The sequence below is a fragment of the Mus caroli genome, chromosome 17, assembly GCF_900094665.2.
Source record: "Mus caroli chromosome 17, CAROLI_EIJ_v1.1, whole genome shotgun sequence".
In the NCBI taxonomy this organism is placed as follows: domain Eukaryota; kingdom Metazoa; phylum Chordata; class Mammalia; order Rodentia; family Muridae; genus Mus; species Mus caroli.
The window spans coordinates 37,861,036-37,879,774 of NC_034586.1; the positions used below are offsets into that span (position 1 = coordinate 37,861,036).

General features: G+C 37.5%; 2 protein-coding genes and 1 pseudogene across 2 annotated transcripts in view; 1 reads left to right on the forward strand and 2 right to left on the reverse strand.

Moving 5' to 3' along the window:
- Nucleotides 1-6,570: 6,570 nt before the first annotated feature.
- On the reverse strand, nucleotides 6,571-16,724 carry Cenpq (centromere protein Q). The gene is made up of 9 exons (XM_021149059.2): nucleotides 16,491-16,724; nucleotides 14,817-14,951; nucleotides 14,532-14,586; nucleotides 13,412-13,538; nucleotides 12,585-12,650; nucleotides 9,832-9,961; nucleotides 7,720-7,839; nucleotides 7,507-7,584; nucleotides 6,571-6,777 (listed from the first exon to the last, which is right to left on the reverse strand). Exons 2-9 carry the CDS (start codon nucleotides 14,913-14,915, stop codon nucleotides 6,649-6,651), a joined length of 804 nt encoding a protein of 267 aa, XP_021004718.1. The 5' UTR covers nucleotides 14,916-14,951; nucleotides 16,491-16,724; the 3' UTR covers nucleotides 6,571-6,648.
- LOC110283882 lies at nucleotides 8,720-9,658 on the reverse strand (annotated as a pseudogene).
- A 62-nt stretch (nucleotides 16,725-16,786) lies between the features above and the next one.
- Mmut (methylmalonyl-CoA mutase) overlaps nucleotides 16,787-18,739 on the forward strand; it is a 26,277-nt gene continuing 24,324 nt past the window's right edge. The window contains exon 1 of the mRNA XM_021149058.2: nucleotides 16,787-16,887. The gene's annotated coding sequence lies outside the window, so the exon portion shown is untranslated. The remainder of the gene's footprint in view (nucleotides 16,888-18,739) is intronic.

An 18,739-nucleotide genomic window follows, 5' to 3' on the forward strand; every position in this document is an offset into this window, starting at 1 on the left:
TGTGAAAATGCCTGATCAGAAAACAGTGATTATTTTCATAGGTGATGACCTATGAAATTAAATGTGAAGCTTTGGTTAATGCCACAAAACAATATGAAAACTCCCATAGATGAAGAAAACATTTTTACACATTTTAATTTTTATGTATGTACACATATATACATAAATATATATTGTTACATCATAATATACATCATGACAACTACTAAGTGTTAAAGTTATGTAAAAGGAATGCTATATTCTTCCTAGTCTATTACATGTCTCTAAAAATCAATATATGTTCTAGAGGTTAAAACCCATTTTTAAACTTCTATCAATAGGCACACAGAGAAAGAAAAACAAGTTTTTCAAGTTGTAAAAACTCGAGTTTCTTCATGGACATTAAGCATTTGGCAACACAGAGAAAGACTTGGAAGTTTTTCCTGATTTAATTGTACAGACAAAACATTACTTTCTTTTGGAAAATGATTCTTTTTTTTTTTTTTTTTAATAAAAAAAAGTAAAACAGGATTTGTTTTCTTGATGGCACACCATTTGCAACACAATGGCCGGCATTTTGTTTTCTTTGCTATAATTTTCATGGAGAGTTCATATGAACATAATCACCTACTACCATAAATCATGCAATCCAGTTTTCAAAATTTGCAGAAATTGCAGCAGTGTGATGGATGAAGCTTTCTTTGGGAAAACTACCTTCTTTACAATGTTATCTCAGCTGCTGGTAAATCTTAAGTTTCAATTATTAATTTAAATTAAAAAAATTTTTTTTCAAGGACTACTCTAACAAGTTCCCACAATCTGAGCCATGTAACAGAACAGAAGTTTATTATACAACAGGTCTGGAGGGTAGATACTGGAGAAGGGCTTTGGGTAGGTATACTAATGCTCTGGGAAGGGTCCTCTGCTGTTCTAGCCTCTGGAAGTTGCTGAAAGTCGATTCCAGTTTGCAGAACTGTGTTCAGGGAGGCTCCTTGCTGAAGTGAATAGTAATGAACACTAAGCCTCGCAGGGAACAAAACCATTTCCCTTCAGCTGGGAACGGTTTGATTCAGCTCTGATTTCGGATTCTGATATAACTCTCATGTAACAGGAAAACGACCAAAACAAAATAACAACAACAACGACAACAAAACTATCAATGAGATTCACAATTCTTGTGTTTTCTCTCTATGTGGCACTTTAGAGTTGGGGGAAATGAATCAAGATTAAGGTTTAAAATATGACTGTTTTTCTTTCCTTTATAAACAAGGCAAGTTTCTTTTGAGCTCCTGCAACCCACTGCTTGAAATGGTCACATATTAAAGGACTTATAGTACAAATGACATATCTTTTGTTACTCAAGTTAAAATCATACCATAATACAGTTTGAAACTTCATAATGTTTCCTATCAAAAATTTAAAAAGAAAAATGAAACCACACAGAAGTGTTCTTTCCTCTAAACCTAATAATTTATCCTGTCTATAAAAAGTGAATTTTTATCTTTTCTGCATCTTTCATTTTTACCTAATGATAGACTTAATTTTTTTTGGAGGATCCTATTTTCATAACATACCTTGCTGTTGAGAGATCAGTCAGAAACAGGTATTATAGCTGCGTATCCATGCAGAGCTCCTTCTGTGTAAATGGTAAACTTATACGTCAGGGCTACTTTTCTAATTAAGCCTTAGTGGAAAGGGGAGGGAGAGTGGCCACACCTAGAGAAGGGGAGGGATTTATGTAGGGCCTGCTAAAAAATCATCTCAAATGTAGCACTATTTGCAATCCATTTCTTTTCTACCTCATCTAGTTTTATAGTGTGAAATCCAACAAATATGAATCTTGAGTAGATGGCTCTCTACATTTTAGACATATGGCTATCTATTTAACAGACTCTTAATGGATGGAAATAACAAGAGTCCAGGCAAAGGAAGTACAATAGGAAAGTAATATTTGAACTGACTTCTCAAGTATTTTTAAATTAGTTTCAAGAAAATGATTTTGTTGCCCTAAACTTCCAAGGCTATGAAAGTCTAAGAAAAGGACATTTGTGAAACTGAGAGTCGTTCAGAGCATCTCAGCATGTAACATGTTACACACGCCGCCTTAGGAAACTAAGCTGCAGAAATGTGTCCGCAGCATAGGGAGAGTGCTTGCTCGAAGTAGTCACAGGGGAGGATGTTGTTTACTGTCTTAGCTGCTAAACCTAGGTAAGTTAGGAAGGACATTCTCACTGGCCCCAGGAATAATGGAGTAACCAGCAATTGAAAACCACTGATTTGAGAAATTGTTATTTCTCAAATCAATATATAAATTTCTCAAATCAGTATATAAATTACATTCTGCTAAAATGAAGAGTGTTGTATACTGGTATGTTGATACACAAACTTAAGACATGTGAGAGCAATGTATAGCCTTTTTTTTTTGTGGTCCTAAGAGTTTATAAGTAGTTTTTCAGTAAATACTAAGAAACATAGACCTAAAAAATAAACACACACTATTATTGTGGAACTAAAAATGTCTGTAGAGCATCTTGAAAAATTAAAGTTAGAGGTCAGGTTATTTCGTGCCTTTGAGGTAGGAGTGTCTCCCTCAATGTGGACCATATTCTGAACAAGTGCATTCAAAACAAGCTTCTTTCTACTCCTTTCAAGGTTCTTTGTTTTGAGTAACATCAGAACTACTCAGAATGGTTGCTTCTGGCCTGAGGGAAAATAACCCAGGCCAAGTGCACTTCCCAGAAAAACTGAATTGGTTGAAGAGGATTGTTCTGTCGTATGCATCTTGGAGTAAGGCAAGCACTCAACTCCAGACTTGCAGTGTGTGTGTGGTGGGAGTGAACGTAAAATAAATGTAAAGTGGTTTTCCTCAGTAAACACAAGGGATAATTGTGCACTTGACTTATTTCCAGGGAAAAACACAGATCCATGATGCTGTAAGGGGACCCACCGATATTTAATAGTTCCTTACAACTGTAGTTCAGGAAGTTTCAAAGAATTTAAGGTTTCAACTATGTTGTATATGTTCAAATTCTATCATGGACTATTTGTGATCTTTAGACCCTTTACTTTCTGCTTCTTCAGTTATCTGCTAAATGGATGAATTGTATCATGAGGTTTAATTGCCACTGGTTTGTTATGACATTAAATATTGTTATAGGGGAGGAATGAGTTAGTATGCAGGTATACACACACACACACACACACACACACACACACACACACACACACAGTGTCCCAAAGACCCATTTGTCATATTTATCTCATTTGAAAACTTGCAATAATTTTAAGAACTTCCTTAGGAATGAAAATTGTTAAAATTGGCTAAGACATTTTTCCCTATTGGTCCATAATTGAACAATTTCATTTAAAAAAATTCTAAAATAGTATCATTGAATTTGGAAGACATTTTTCACCTTTTTATTTCAATTAGAACTGAATCATTACTATCTTTGTATAATTGCTACAGTAATTTATAGTCCTGTAATAGAGGCTATTTCAGAGGGTAGCAAACTGGGCATGGTGGTGCATGCCTGGAATCCCAGCATTTTCTAATCAGAGCCAGTAAAACTGACAAAAGTTCCAGGTCAGCCTGGACTACAAAGGGAGGCCCCCCCCAAAGAACAAGGAAAAACACCTAAGCCAAGAAATGGCTGTGTAGTGACTTAGTAATAATGAAATGTAGGTAAGAAGGCAGCTTTGTAAGAAAAGCTCCTCTGAACATAAACAGGGCTCACCCTGTAGCCCCACTATGACTCAACTAGGAAATTTGAATTTCTCTTTTACCCTAAGCCTAATATTTCTTGGTAGTGAATGAAACATGAGAGGATTTAGACATGTTTAGAAAAGAAGCCAGTGTGAACAATCCACACACTAATTTTGACAGGTGTAAGCTGCATACTTTTGGTAAACAGAGAATGCAAAGAAATGATATCCAACCAAGTAAAATAAATCCTTTAATCATAGGTTCTACTGCAGGTGTTTCACATAACAGAGCCTAATTATTGAAGATATGCAAACAGAGTTGGCAGGTAATAGAGAAGCTTATATAAAGAATGTAAATGGCCGACATGGAAGCTACAACTTACTTGTGTAGTATGTTCCCTAAAATGGTTATACCAAATTACTGTCCTTTGGCAGTTTACTGAACATTTATTTCCCTATGAATTAATTCAACGTTTCACTCTTAAATATTCACAAACCTAACTGGTGAAAGCACTTAATTTCTATGTCTAAGTGATCATTATAAGACTGAATATTATGCAAACATTTCATAGCTTTTAAACCTTTCCTTCTAAGAATTAAACCATTTTCTCTTGGTATTTAATGTACACCTATTTTGCAGTTCATTATATATTAGGGCTTTGTTTAATGACTGCTCCGTTTTCCACTCTGTTGTGGCTCAGTATTTGGCTTGGCTCTTTTACAAATCCATCAGAGCTCCATATAATTATCTGCTTTCATTACAGCATTGTCTTTGTTTGCTAGGACCAGGTTATTTCTACACTGACACCTGCTGTTCACTCACACCTTATCTACTTAGCATCTACTCGGGGACAAAGGATATTAGCTGTAGATTTACCTCAAATCATTCACAAAAAGGACGCCAAAAATAAAGCATTTAAAGAAAAACTGTTTTTGATTACCTGTTAAGTCCTGGAGTGTAGCACAGCTCTAAGTTAAAGGCTATACTTCCAAAGCTAGGAGGTAGCAGTTCAGCCATGGAAATGAGGTGGCTCTCATTCAGCTGTAATGATAAACTGATATTCTAGTGGACTTGATATTAACTATCAAGTAGATATCCTGAGGAAAACAGTATGCTAGTGTAAATGTTCTAGCTAATGATAAAAATCAATGACTTAGCATTCTATTAGTCTAAAAGAACCAAGTTTTCAGTTGCTGAGTGCAGGGTTTTAAGGCAACGTGTGGAAATCTATTACTTTTCTAAAGTCTTCCTAATCTTCCTAAGATGATCCAGCTCCTGACTCTTTGGGCTCAAGTAGCTCCAGGATTCCAAAGCCATGACCTCCCTCTACAACAGATATCAATCCCAAGATAGTTAACCATAGGTAAACAGGAAGTTCTGTTTGGGAGATATTAGCAGTATTATGGAATTTCCTAAATAAGCTAACAAAAATACTCTAGTATGATAGAAAATTTAGGGCTGGAGAGATGGCTCTGCTGTTAAGAGCGTTGGCTGCTCTTCCACAGGTCGTGAGTTCAATTCCCAGCAACTGCATGGTGATTCACAACCATTTGTAATGGGATCTGATGCCCTCTTCTGGTGTGTCTGAAGACAGCAACAGCGTACTCATACATAAAATAAATAAATCTTAAAAAAATTCAACTGCAATTATAAGTAGATAACAAAATCCAAGCCAATGTACTAGTCACTCCAAATCAATGCCCTGCTGTTGGTTAGAGATGATTTCAGGCCCGCTTATGGAAATACTTCTTCACATATATAAACTCCACAAGGTTTATGAGAAAATGCTTTGCAGGCATGCAGCTTTTGCAGCTTTTGCAGGCTTTTGCAGCTTGAGCTATGAGACACCAGGCTGTCTCATAATTGACACGGCATGAGAAACTCATAGCAGTTTCTCACAAAGCGCAAGAACATTTTGGTTAGCTGTGGTTCACATCTGTGGAGCTTAGAATAGCAACCTTTCTTTGCACTGCACAGTGCTAGGATCCTCCTGTTAAGCGAACAACCATGCTCTTGCCTGCAAGTCTCACATATTTTCATTTTTAATCCTACTCTGCAGCCCTTCCCCATTTCTTTCTACCTTTGGTGGTCAGTTCTCCAATACTGGGCTTTTCCAAAAAAGTTTTCTGTTGTTTGTTTTGCTTTTATCTGATAGGATATATGTACTCAGGTTCCCTTTAAACAACCTTAGAGTATGCTTTGGTGACAGCAGAAAATATCCAGCATCTAACAATTCTCTAGCCAAAGAACCAGCATGTTATTATTATCTTTAGTGCAAAAACACCTGGAAAAAAATAGCAATAATTGCATAGAGATGAGAGATTTAAGAAGGCATTTGGGATTTTTCAAATTCAAAAGTTCTATTCACACATCAGAAACTATTACATCATGGCATTTTTTTTTATTTTTAAAAATAATACTCAGTAAACAGTTTTAGCAAATATCTACATATATATATATATAAATTTCCTAGATTTAGCAAGTGCAATGTTTTTAGGACATTAGATATTAATGATAAGTCCACAAAGGCTAGTTTTAAGGTCGATAACAAAGGTAAATTATTTTGAAGAAAGATCTACAGTTAAGTTGCACACTTTTGGGCCAGATGTGAAGCTCACCCCGGTAATCCCAGCACTCAGGATGCTGAGGCAGGGTTGCTGGGAGTTCAAGGCCAAATGGGAGACAGAATAAGTGCTGAGCCAGCCTAGGCTACAAACAGAATGAGAGACTGTTATTAAAAGAAAAAAGAGGCCGGGCACTCGGGAGGCAGAGGCAGGCGGATTTCTGAGTTCGAGGCCAGCCTGGTTTAAAAAGTGAGGCCCAGGACAGCCAGGGCTACACAGAGAAACCCTGTCTCAAACCTCCCCCCCAGCCCCGCCCCCCCCAAAAAGAAAAAGAGTTTTACAATTAATCAACAATAAATTAATATGGAACACAGCTTAAACACCAAAACAAAATCCAACTCTTTAGGAGTCAAGTTTCCTATAGGCTTCTTCAATGAATGCTGACACGTTCTTCACTGGGGCTGAATCATGAAGAACATCCAAGTCCTTCAGAAGAGCATTCTGGTTTGGAATTAGTGCCAAAATTTCTTCCTGTGGGTAAGACAGTACAATTATATTTTTAGCATTTTATGATGAAAAATGTCAAACATCTGTTATTTGCAATCTTAAGTAACTACCACCCAAGATCACTAGTCATCAACCAGTGGGCGTTCATTTTCAAATAAGTCTTTTCTTGTCACCTTTCTTGCTCTGCTGGCATATTCCAGATAATGAAAAGAGCATTTACATGACAATATCAATGAACTCTTTGGGAGAAAGACAAATTACAAGAGTACTGATTAATAACATACCACAATGCTAGTCTATAAAGAGCTGTATAACTTTGTTAAAAGTCAAACAACAAGGATATGCCCATAGTTATGACTATGCAAATATATAAAAGTATATAAAGGAGTATAATACAAAATTTCTTATTTCTATCAGTACTTTACAACAATGGTGTATCTGTGTAATGGAATGTTATATAAATACTGATAAGAATGAGTGTACATGAATGGACAGAAAAGATGTTCTCAAATTATATGCCCAGTAAAGAAAAGTAATTTATCAAAAGTTTTATAACAGGATTAGTTTGTTTAGTGAAACAGGATATGGTTTTAACTCTAACTCTCTCTCTCTCTCTCTCTCTNCTCTCTCTCTCTCTCTCTCTCTCTGTGTGTGTGTGTGTGTGTGTGTGTGTGTAATATTGTGTGTGTGTGTGTGTGTGTGTGTGTGTGTAATATAGCCTGGCAATAGTCAGTATGGTCAATGGGTACTTACTTGAAGTATGGGTGCCTTAAGACTTTTCTGAGAAAGTTCTGGAAGAGCAAGTACTTTATTGCTATCTATGTGAAATACCTAAACAGAAACAGAAATCCAGGGATTATTTCAAAAGGCTGGTTTTGTTCACCTTGCAAAACTCAAGTTATCTTAGTAACATTTTAGCATTAAAAATTATATTTAAATACTAGCAATATGGTTTCCAACCATTACCTGTTTCACCTCCTGTTCCTCCTCTTCTACTTCATTTGTCAGAATATGAATTTTGTTCTTTAGGCTTTGAATACTCTCAGTCATTGACTCTGCTGTCTCTACTATTTTGTCTATTTCTTCCTAAAGCAAAAAGAAAAGTTAGTATTTTAAAGTAACTGTGTGATAAATGAAACCCTAGGAGATTATACATATGATACTTCATATTTTAAAATACTCTGTAAGAAATCATTAACTTTATTTTTGTTCATCTTTCAAAAGGAGACCCTCAAGAAAGCTGCTTGGCCAATATAACCCTGAGTTATTAGGAAGGATAAAGGAGCTAACTCTGCCCATCAATGCTTCTTCAAAACCCTAACACAGAAGCTAACGAGCAATGGAGGCTCTGCAAAACCCTTTGTATGAGCTGCACAGCCCAAGGACTCCAGGCAACAGCATCTGTTAAGTAACAGGTGCTTTCAAGTGCAAAAAACAAATGAAAATATTTTTAATTTTAGTTAGGAACATTTGAATGCCTGCTCTTTTAATATGCCAAAAGAATGGAATGCTAAGCACTGGAATTAATAATATTAAAATTAATTGTTAAAACACTGTAAAATATTTTCTAATTTAAAGAAATATGTTAATTTATAAAAAAAGACAATATATGCAAAATTAATGATACAAATATCACAGTAACAGGAATATGCTGATTGCAGGCCAAGTACAGTATAAATCAGCTTTTGGGTCATTAAAGATGCACTATTTTAAAGTATATCCTAGACATCATAACATTGCACTTGTACATATTTCAATGTACAACTCTAAAGGACCTAACAAATATGTAAGATAAGTATAACACATTAGTTAAAGTCTTACTAAATTCTATAATATTGAACATTTCCACTTTTTGATTTTTTTGTACACAGGAACCACTTTATACTTCGAGTCAGGCTCCATGTTGGTTATGAGTGGTTTATTTTTCCTTTAAATACTTTTGGTTCAGTTCTTTATGTCACTGAAATTGCTAGGTAGAAGGAAGTAGGCTGTTTTTCATGAATGTCCCAGAGCTTGAATTCTGTAAACTGCATTCCATGGTGAAGTTAACCTGTTTCTTAGCACCACACTGCTAAGAACTGGCTGTTGGATTTACAAAGTACAGATTAAGACAATTATTAAGTAAACCATGCATACCAGTTTATTATTGGTAGCCTAACAGATTAAAAGAAAATGGCATGAAATAATTTATCCTGAAGGGCAAAAGCCCAAATGAAGGTGATGGCTTGGCTAGGATCCCTCTAAATTTTATGTGGGGATTTTTGAAGTATTCCTCGATGACATCCTTGGCCTAGGATTCTTTGCCATAGTCCTTAACCACTACACAACTGCAACCAACCAGTTTCTGTGGCTTCTGATCTCAATCAATTTGACAGAGGCCTACCCATTCCCCTAGTTCCTTGTCATCAACCTTAACCCAGTTGATTTGGTTCTCAGCAGAAAATGCCTCCACCAGCTTGACATACATGGGCTCATTACAGCTGGATGCAAGCACAGAGACTGATTTGGCACTTTGGCAGCTTCACATATACCACGTGCTTGGCCATCACGGGTGAGGGCAGTCCTCGGCAGCTCTTGTAGAACAATGTTGATGTCTATTAAACCTTTAGCACATATGCCTTCCTTGGCCATGGCTGTGGAATATGAGTGAAGGCGAATGTTGCATGCACCCGAGCCTCTGCCTCTGTGTAACTAGGCCGAGGCAGGGGAAAAGCAGTTGTTGTTTTCTTGCTTTGTAAAGAGAGAGACACCAAGAGAATATAAAGTTGGGTGGGAGTAAGAAAGGATCTGGGAGAAACTGTGGGGTGAAGGACATGATCAGAACATATGAAAAAAATTTTAAATTTCTTTTATAAAAATGGCAGTTACTTGACCAGGGATAAATCATTAACACTTCAAATTTAGAGGCTTAACGTTCAAGTGACAGCTTTGCTTTTCTTACAAAAGATACAAAAATCAACAAAAACTCTAATCCAAAATTTGAGTTTAATGCTAGACCACTAATGCTACGATGCTTCCTTTTTTCCTTGTTCCTTCTCCCCGGATCTCTAATTACAGAGGCCCTTTTGAATGGCATACCTGCAGTGAAGCCAGGCTCTCTTCATTCGCTCTTTCCTGTGCCTTTTCCATTTTCAGCATTTTTGACACATCCGTTAAATAGTTCACCTTTCTTGGAGGGACTTTCAGTGTTGCACACTGTTGTAGTAGTCTTAAAAATAGAACATGTTTATTTTCGTGAAGAATACCATTTTCTTTAAAAGTTCCTTTTTTCACACTTGAAAGGGCTACAACATTCTTTTATTTTTTTCCCTCACAGCAGCTAATGGCATTCCTTCCCAAAACATTCCTGATAAAACATCACCTAACTTTTTAATACATTAACAGGACCAAGGGCCTGTTCTCCCACTGATGTCCAACAAGGCCATCCTCTGCTACATATGCAGCTGGAGCCATGAGTCCCTCCATGCGTACTCTTTGGTTGGTGGTTTAGTCCCTGGGAGCTCTGGAGGGTCTGGTTGGAGGGCGGGGAGGAGTGGGTGGGTGGGAGAACACCCTCATAGAAGCAGGGGCGGGGGGAACCGGAAAAGGGGATAACATTTGAAATGTAAATAAAGAAAATATCTAATAAAAAATTAAAAAAAATACATTAACAATTATTTCAAATCATGGAATGCTAAGGCTACTTTACTAGAACACTTTTTAGTTAACATATTTTATAATATCAGAATTTCCTAATATTGTTTAAATGCATTTTCTATACTATAGCATGTGAGTCTGTCAGTTTAATATGGAATGTTGATAAAACAAAGTACTCTAGAAATTTTGAGTCTGACCCTAAACCCTCCCTTTCACACTAAAGGATGCAGCCAATAAAGGTTAATCTAAATGTTTCGAAGATCATTTAGTTTTAAAGCTAGGGCAGATAAGAAGATGTCTACAAGCTTTGCTGTAGAGTAGTATGACATGGATTTTATTCTATATACTAAATGAAGTCTTATCTGTGCGAGTCCCTATTTCCAGCAGACAGCAAAATAATGTTCTCAAACTTGATTCTTCAAATTTATGAGAAAGAAATGAAGAATAAAATCACTGTAGAGATTCTGCCACAATAACTGTAGTTTTTCTAAAAATTCTACTGTAAGGTAAACATCCTCCCAAACCTAACACACAAAATGTTCCAAAATTTTATTGATGCCAAACTCATGGAATCTTCCCTAGCTAGTAGAATTTCAAACTAGTGGAAAACTCACTATTAAAGACACTGAATTATAGGACTGGTAAGATGGCTCAGTGGGTAAAGACCCTAGACCCTCAGCATGCAGACCTGATGACCTGCGCTCAACCCCTGGAACACAAGGTAGAAGAGAACTAATTCTTCTACATTGTAATTTACTTTCAATGCATGCCATAGCGTATGTGTGAGTGTACACTCATATACAAATAAATATGAAGTTTTAAAGAAACATTGCATGACATTAATTTGAGACAACTGACAAGATAAATAAATGAGTTTTGTGTTCAGATTTGAGCTAAAAGTCTGGTTTGCCTGGCAGGCACCTTTTGTCTGTTCATGGGGATAGGAACATGACTTAGTTCATATCAATAATGCAGTAAAATCAGCATAAGTATAGGAACATTTTCTCATTCAGGCCCCAGTCAGAGACCATGGATTAAAGCTAGACTTCAGTAATAATACAAACAGCAGAAAGTCTACAAACTCATGGAGCCAGAACAACTCTCTACTCAATGATCACCATGTCAGGGAAGAAATAAAGAAATTAAAAACTTTCTAGAACTTAATGAAAATCAAGGCACAACATACACGAACTTATGAGACACAATGAAAGAAGTGCTAAGAGAAAAGTTGACAGCACCAAGTGCTTTCACAAAGAAATTGGAGAGTTCTCATACAAGCAACTTAACAGAACTCCAACAAAAGAAAACAAAAGAAAAGAAAAGAAAACAAAACCAAGCACACCCAAGAGGAGCAGATGGCAGGAAATCAAACTCAGAGCTGAAATCAATAAATTAGAAACAAAGAGAACAATACAAAGAATAAACTAAACCAAGAGCTGGTTCTTTGAGAAAATCAACAAGATAGATCAAACTTGTTGCTTGTGTAAATAACTGAGCAATACAATACAGACTTGTGTGGGCAAGACAGAACCTCAACTGAGATAACACCCCCACCAGATTGGCCTGTGATGTGTTTTCTTGACTGACAATTGATGTAGGAGGCCCCAGGTCATTGTGGGTAGTACCACGGCTGGGATGGTGGTCTTGGGTGCTGTACGAAAGCAGACTGAGCATGGCACAAGGAGGAAACCAATAAGCAGTGTTCCTCCATGGCTTCTACTTTAGTTTCAAACTCTATGTTTCTGCTCTGGCTTCTCTCACTGATCAACTATAGGCTGTAAGATGAAATAAACCATTTCCTTCCCAAGTCACCTTTGGTGTTTTACCAAAGCAAAGGAAAATTTAATTGAGACAGAGGTGAAGGAAAACAGTAGGGTTAACAACAGCAATGGAAAACATGACAAAGTGAGAGCTGTGAATGCTTCCTTTAAGTTGTTAAAATGTAAAGGAGTTGATGTCATCAAGTATTTTTAAATACTGACACAAAACACAGACCACTAAAGTATGAAAATAAAAGTTATATGAGGAACATATTCTTTTGTATACATTCTCTAAAACTTAATAAATATGTAATCCCAAATATCATTTCCTTTAGAAAGTAATGAAAGGCATATTCTATAGAAATCCATTTTAGAACACAGGCGGAAAGCACTTTAAAAATAATTAAAATGTAATCATTTCTGATTATGGGTTACCTTTTCTTCAATTGGTTGAGATGATACTGAATTTGTTCTTTTCTTTTTACGTTGAATAAAATTCCACTGGGGAACAAAACGATTGAGGAAATATTACTTTGAAGCATAACACAATCTGTATTTCAAAAATTTTTCAAGTGTTCATCCTCAGCAGAATCATTCACCTTTTCCTTTATACTAGATTTATTATTACTATTATTATTATTAATTTTTACATCCATCCTCTCCTCCCAGACTCTTCTCCCCACCTGCCCACCCCATCCACTCCTCTGTTTCTCTTCAGAAAAGGGCAGCCCTACCATGGATATTAACCAGCCATGGCATATCAAGTTGTAGTAACACTAGACACCTCTTCACCCAGTAAAGGCGGACAAGGCAACCCAATAGGAGGAAAAGGTTCCTAAAGCAGGCAACAGAGATAGCCCCTGTTCCCACATTGGCATATGCGTGGAATGTATGGTCTTCACTTTGTTGAAATTCTAGGAGTTAGTAAGTAACTGGCTGGATGATACACAGGGCACTGGGGTATGCTTTTAAGTGACACCTGGTCCCTGGTGCGAGTCTTGTGCTTTGCTTCCTTAAAAGTATTGCTCCCACTGCCATGATGTTCTGTCTCCCCCCGAGGGCTCAGAATCACTGGACTTGGGTCAAAGCTGCTGAACCTGTAAGACTAAACAATGTCTCTGCTGTTTAGGATGTTTATGTTAGGCATGCTGCCACTTCCATGAAGAAAGTAACTCAGATAGGAAGTAATATTGAGACAAATGTATATAGTAAATACCTGAGTCAAGAGCTGAAAAACAAAAAGAAAAACTTTTTAAACTCACAGAATTACTGATTCCATCATACTTTGCAAATACTCTTCAGTATCCTTTGGAAGAGGTTGCCAGGTTGCTCTCTTGTTGGATGATATTTTTACCCGTTTTAGATGAACACACGTTGCTTGTTCTGTTACTGGTAATTCAAGAGAGTCTAATCAATCTAGAAGTTTTGCAGTTTCACTTAAAAATAACTTTAACATAAAGAACAGTAGTGGCATTATGAAGCTAAGGCATTCTACTTTTTAACTCATATCTTACTATAGCTATAACATGTCAGTTACTGAAGATGCATTTGCTCTTGTGGCAATACCTGATATACTATCAACTGACACTGCAACACAAATACTTTTCAATAGAGAATCAACTTATTATTATTATTAAAACTTGCTTCTGAAAAATGACTTTATTTCTTAAGACTTTCAACAAATATACTGGAAAACTACTTCTACCAAACATTGGAAATGAAAGAACAAGCAAGAAATAAACACTGACTGGTATATCTTTAGATCAGAAATGAGTAGCTCATAGAGGGTAACAGAGATTCCTTTTCTACTTCTTATCAATATAGCAGGTAACCCTCGACAGTGTTCGCTGGAAGGACTAGACAATGAACTGTTCCACGTACAAGGGATAAGCAATAATATACAGGATTGGCTTCACAAAGATTAGGTAAAGAAAAGGGGAATGCTATGCCAATTACAGGAGTGCAGAAATTACGAAGTAAATGTATAGTACCCTAGGAAATAGAAAATCAGAACAGTATCTGCACCAATGTGTCAGGAATCGTCTTACAAAGAAGGGATGTTTAAGGAAATGGTATTTCCAACTAATTACCTTTGAAATGCTTAAGCTAGTGATTACAAACTATCTGTACAGTAGTGGCAGAACCAAAAGCCCCGGTGTCTTTGTCTTTATATCAAAGATGAGTAGGTCAGAGTGAGGGATAATAATTTGTCTCCTAGTTCCTTTCAACCTGACAGGCAAACCTCTATATATTTGCTGTTAGAATTAAATACTGAGGATGTGGCTGCTTATGCTCACCTTTTACCATTTCTGAACTCAAAACCAAGATGCTGAAACATTTTTCATGAAAACCAGTAGAAGACACTTTAATACAGAACAATACCTTTAGAGGACAGATGCTTTGCATGACTTCTGTTTCTTTTTGCTGTGTTTCCAACCTAGAGTCATACAAACAAGCAACAGATAAAAAGATGGTTTTGCAACACATACTCCATGTATACAAATACTGTAACTTCCAGGAGGTAGAAAAAAGTATAGTAGATATGATAAACAAAGAATGCACTAAAGTTTGTGATATGAATTACAATTTGTAGTAAAACTGACTTTTAGCCCTTTGCAGGGAAATAGATATTTCTAATTAAAGAGATCTGAAAGAAAGAAATCTTACCTCATTCTCTGGCAAATCCGCTTCCTTATTGGCTCTTTGTTTAAAACTTCTTTTCACCTGTTGAGCTGTTTTCCTAGAAGCACCTGCTTTACCAGACATTTTTATCTAAACAGTATAATCACAACGATACATAGTCTGCAAAGGTGAAAAAAATATAATTATAATATAATTTTTGTTGAAAAGAGTACATAAAAAATTTTAAATATATTCTTCTCTCATGCAATACATCTGACCATAGTTTCCTCTTCCACTCCTCAAGTCATGTGTACTGGCTAGTTTTGTGTCAACTTGACACAGCTGGAGTTATCACAGAGAAAGGAGCTTCAGTTGAGGAAATGCCTCCATGAGATCCAACTGTAAGGCATTTTCTCAACTAGTGATCAAGGGTTTCAGGCCCCTTGTGAGTGGGACCATCTCTGGGCTGGCAGTCTTGGTTCTATAAGAGAGCAGGCTGAGCAAGCCAGGGGAAACAAGCCAGTAATGAACATCCCTCCATGGCCTCTGCATCAGCTCCTGCTTCCTGACCTGCTTGAGTTCCAGTCCTGACTTCCTTGGCGATGAACAGCATTATGGAAGTGTAAGCCAAATAAACCCTTTCTTCCCCAACTTGCTTCTTGGTCATGATGTTTGTGCAGGAATAGAAACCCTGACTAAGACATCATGGGTCCCTTTTCTTTCCCCAAACCACTGCTTCTGCGTTTCCCTTCACAAAACGACAGGGCTCCCAGCAATATCCACCAAACATGAGATAATAAGATGTAATAAGACTAGGCAGAAACCTTCATATCAAGGCTGAATAATGCAACCCAGGAATGAGGAAAAGGGTCTTCCAAGAGTTGGCAAAAGAGCAGGAGATACTCCTTTAGGAATCCCCCCAAAACACCAAGCTAAACAACATATATTGCAGGGTGGAATACACAAAACGCCTAGATTGGATCATGAGACAGACATTGTAAGTATCTAAACTAGGGTCATGATTTCTACTTGTTGGGACCACTCAATTTGTGTTAATTAAAAAAAAAAAAAAAAAGAAAGAAAGAAGAGAAAAGAAAAATTAAGATAGAAGATAAAAATTCCTTACTGTTCTCAGTTCCACAGGAAATCATAGCTTAACAGTGGGTTGGTAGACACCGCTATGAATACAATTATTATGTATGATATACTAAATGCAATCAAATGACTTGTGGGCAGCTGTGGGGATATCTTTGGATAATTAGCCAAGACGAAGAGAAATAAAGTGCTTAAAGGAAATCAGCGTAAAGTCGGACGGCGTGACAGCTCAAAGAACATTTTTTTTTTTTTTCTTTATGAATCAGCCCGTTCAGACTTGACTGAATCCTTATGGGAGGAGTGGAAAAAGGCGCTCCGCTTCTGTTTGCTTGTTGTTTTCTTGGCCGGTTTACTGAAACTAATTCAAACCGACTTATCTCAACTTAAGCTGTTCATCTGCGAACCACTAACGAGAGCGAACTTGGGCTACTCTGTCCGTCGCTCCAGGACGAGGTACAGAGCTTTCAGGAACCAGGACCGGGAGGGTCAGGGGGAATAGAGAGGGAAGATCAATATTTTCACTCCACTCGGGGGTTATCTCAAACAGTTGCCCTAAATGGCAGAGACCTATTCAGACATTAGACATTGCCCCTTAAAACAAAACAAAACAAAACGGAGTTTTACCACAAACGCGTGAGGCTCAAATTATCCCCTGGATCTGTCAGCCGCTTAATCGCTTCCTCTTCTCGTCGCGGTTGCTTCTCGGACTCAAAAGTCGCGCTTCTGACTTAATCCGCCCAAACAACCGGAAGAGACGGAGAACTTCCAGGACCTGGGAACCGGAAGCGTCAGTGAGGAAGGCGAACACACTTGTGTAGAGAAGGCCGGCCTGCGGAGCGTATGTCTTTACGTCATCAGACGCGCGCCCGCAATGTCCGGATTGGATTGGCTAATCTGAGGGCGGTGTTGGCTACGCCCCCTGATTTAATTGGCTGCCGAGCTCCTGCGACGAGCGCCTGTGACCCCGGCGTCTGGGTTCGGTTCTGAAGTCCGGGCTCGGTCCGGGTGATCCCCAAACACTGTGAGTAAGCCCGTGCGCTGTGGAGCACGTCAGGCTTGCAGGATTCTCCTCTTATTGGCTTCATCTGCTCCACCTATCTGTCTTGCTATCCTTTCCTTCTTCCTTCTTCACCGATTTTCTGTGATAGGAAGCCGCCCTGCTTGCTCCTGAAATATAAATGGTGACTGACTGGCTTCTCATTTCCCGCCAGGCTGGTGGAATTCGGAGGTCACCGCTGCAAAATACCTTTCAACAGCGTGGTAGTCTTGTCGCTGTGCGTCCCTGGTTTCCCACGCACGCGCAGAGCAGAGGTTACTTGTTAGAGGTTCGCGAGCTCAGGTGGTTTCTAGGGTGTTTTTGCTAGAGGTAGTGAGACAAAGTTAAGTGACAGAAGGAAAAGATGAAAAGGAAAGGCGAGTCTAATCTGATTAAAAAAAAAAAAACACATAGCCAAACTTCTCCGTTTTGTCATTGAGAGCGTGACACATGCGTGTAATTTGCAACTGCCTGCTGATTTTCTTCCAACATAGTTTTGTGCTTAATTATTTTTTTAGGCCAGTCGTTCTCATCCTTCTTAATGCCAAGACTCTTCAGTACAATGGTGACCCCCCAACCATAAAATTATTTTTGTTGCTACATCGTACCTGTAATTTTGACACTTTTATGAATCGTAAATTGAATATTTTTGAAGATGGAGGTTTGCCAAGGAGTTATGATCCACAGGTTGAGAACAGTTGCTTTGGGCTAACAGTTCCTTTATGCTGTTAATTTTCATGCTCTGTATCGTCACCACCTATGTATATTGAACAGTGTGAGGGGCTAGCTCTTCTGAGGTGTTACGATAACTTTAAAATTAATTACAAAATACTTAGAGAAAGCTCACAACAACAGTAATTGCACAAAGTGCTAGTTTCTACAGACATAATACATCGTGTAACTTATGTCCCAGAAAGGCTTCCCTTTTCTTTTCTGTGCTGTCATAAATGAATACTCCTGTAAGTTTCAATATGGAATATAGTAGTTCCATTCAATTCATTCGTTTGTCTATATTGTAACACACTTATTCTAACTGTAGATGTTTGTTTCAGATTCTCTAATGCAAATAAACAGCAGAGAATTCCTATTCTATCTTTCACAATAGAAGCCTTTCCGGAATGGATGTTACCTAGTTTAAGGGGCTAGCATATCTGAGACGTTTCCTGTTTTGAAAGTTTACATTGTAAAGTAATTAGAACAGTATTCCTTCCCATCAGCGGTTTATACGTCTTGTTTGGTGATCCATAATAAGTATTTGACAGTCATCAAGGCTTCCCTAAGTTGATAGGTCAGAAATTATATGAAAAATAGAGTTTTAAACTCTCACTGTCCAATATTGTGTAAAGCACCTGGCAAGACAACTGTATTAAAGAAATCTGTATCTGATTTTCTTTTTTAAAAAAAACTATAGGCTCTACATGTTGAGGTTGTGTGCTACTTAAGTATCAAGTAATTGAGGCAATTTGCTGCTTTCTGTGTGGGTAAATGGCAAATGCAGTGAACTATGAGTTTTCTAGGATTTCTAGTACATGAAAATGTAAAAATGGCCAAGACAGAAATAAGTTTGACAGCTACACAGAGACCAGATCATAGATACCTTGGTTGCCTGCTTGTCTTATACTGTATTTTCCCCATACACCAATATAAAATCTACTATAAGCTAGATAATCTACAAATGGGTTTTGAATGCAAATTAATTGAAATATTATGTTCCAATCTACCACATAATGTAACCCGGCAAAAAAATAAAAATGTAAGAAAAAAAAAAAAAAAAGCTGGGCGTAGTGGTGCACGCCTTTAATCCCAGCACTTGGGAGGCAGAGGCAGGTGAATTTCT

Coding starts and splice junctions, on each gene's coding strand:
- Cenpq (XM_021149059.2), bottom strand. CDS start 14,915: ATGTCTGGTAAAGCAGGTGCTTCTAGGAAAACAGCTCAACAGGTGAAA. Junction 13,539..14,531: donor AAAGCATCTGTCCTCTAAAG/GTATTGTTCTGT, acceptor TTGAATTACCAG/TAACAGAACAAGCAACGTGT. Junction 7,840..9,831: donor AGAGCCTGGCTTCACTGCAG/GTATGCCATTCA, acceptor TTTTTGCTTTAG/GAAGAAATAGACAAAATAGT.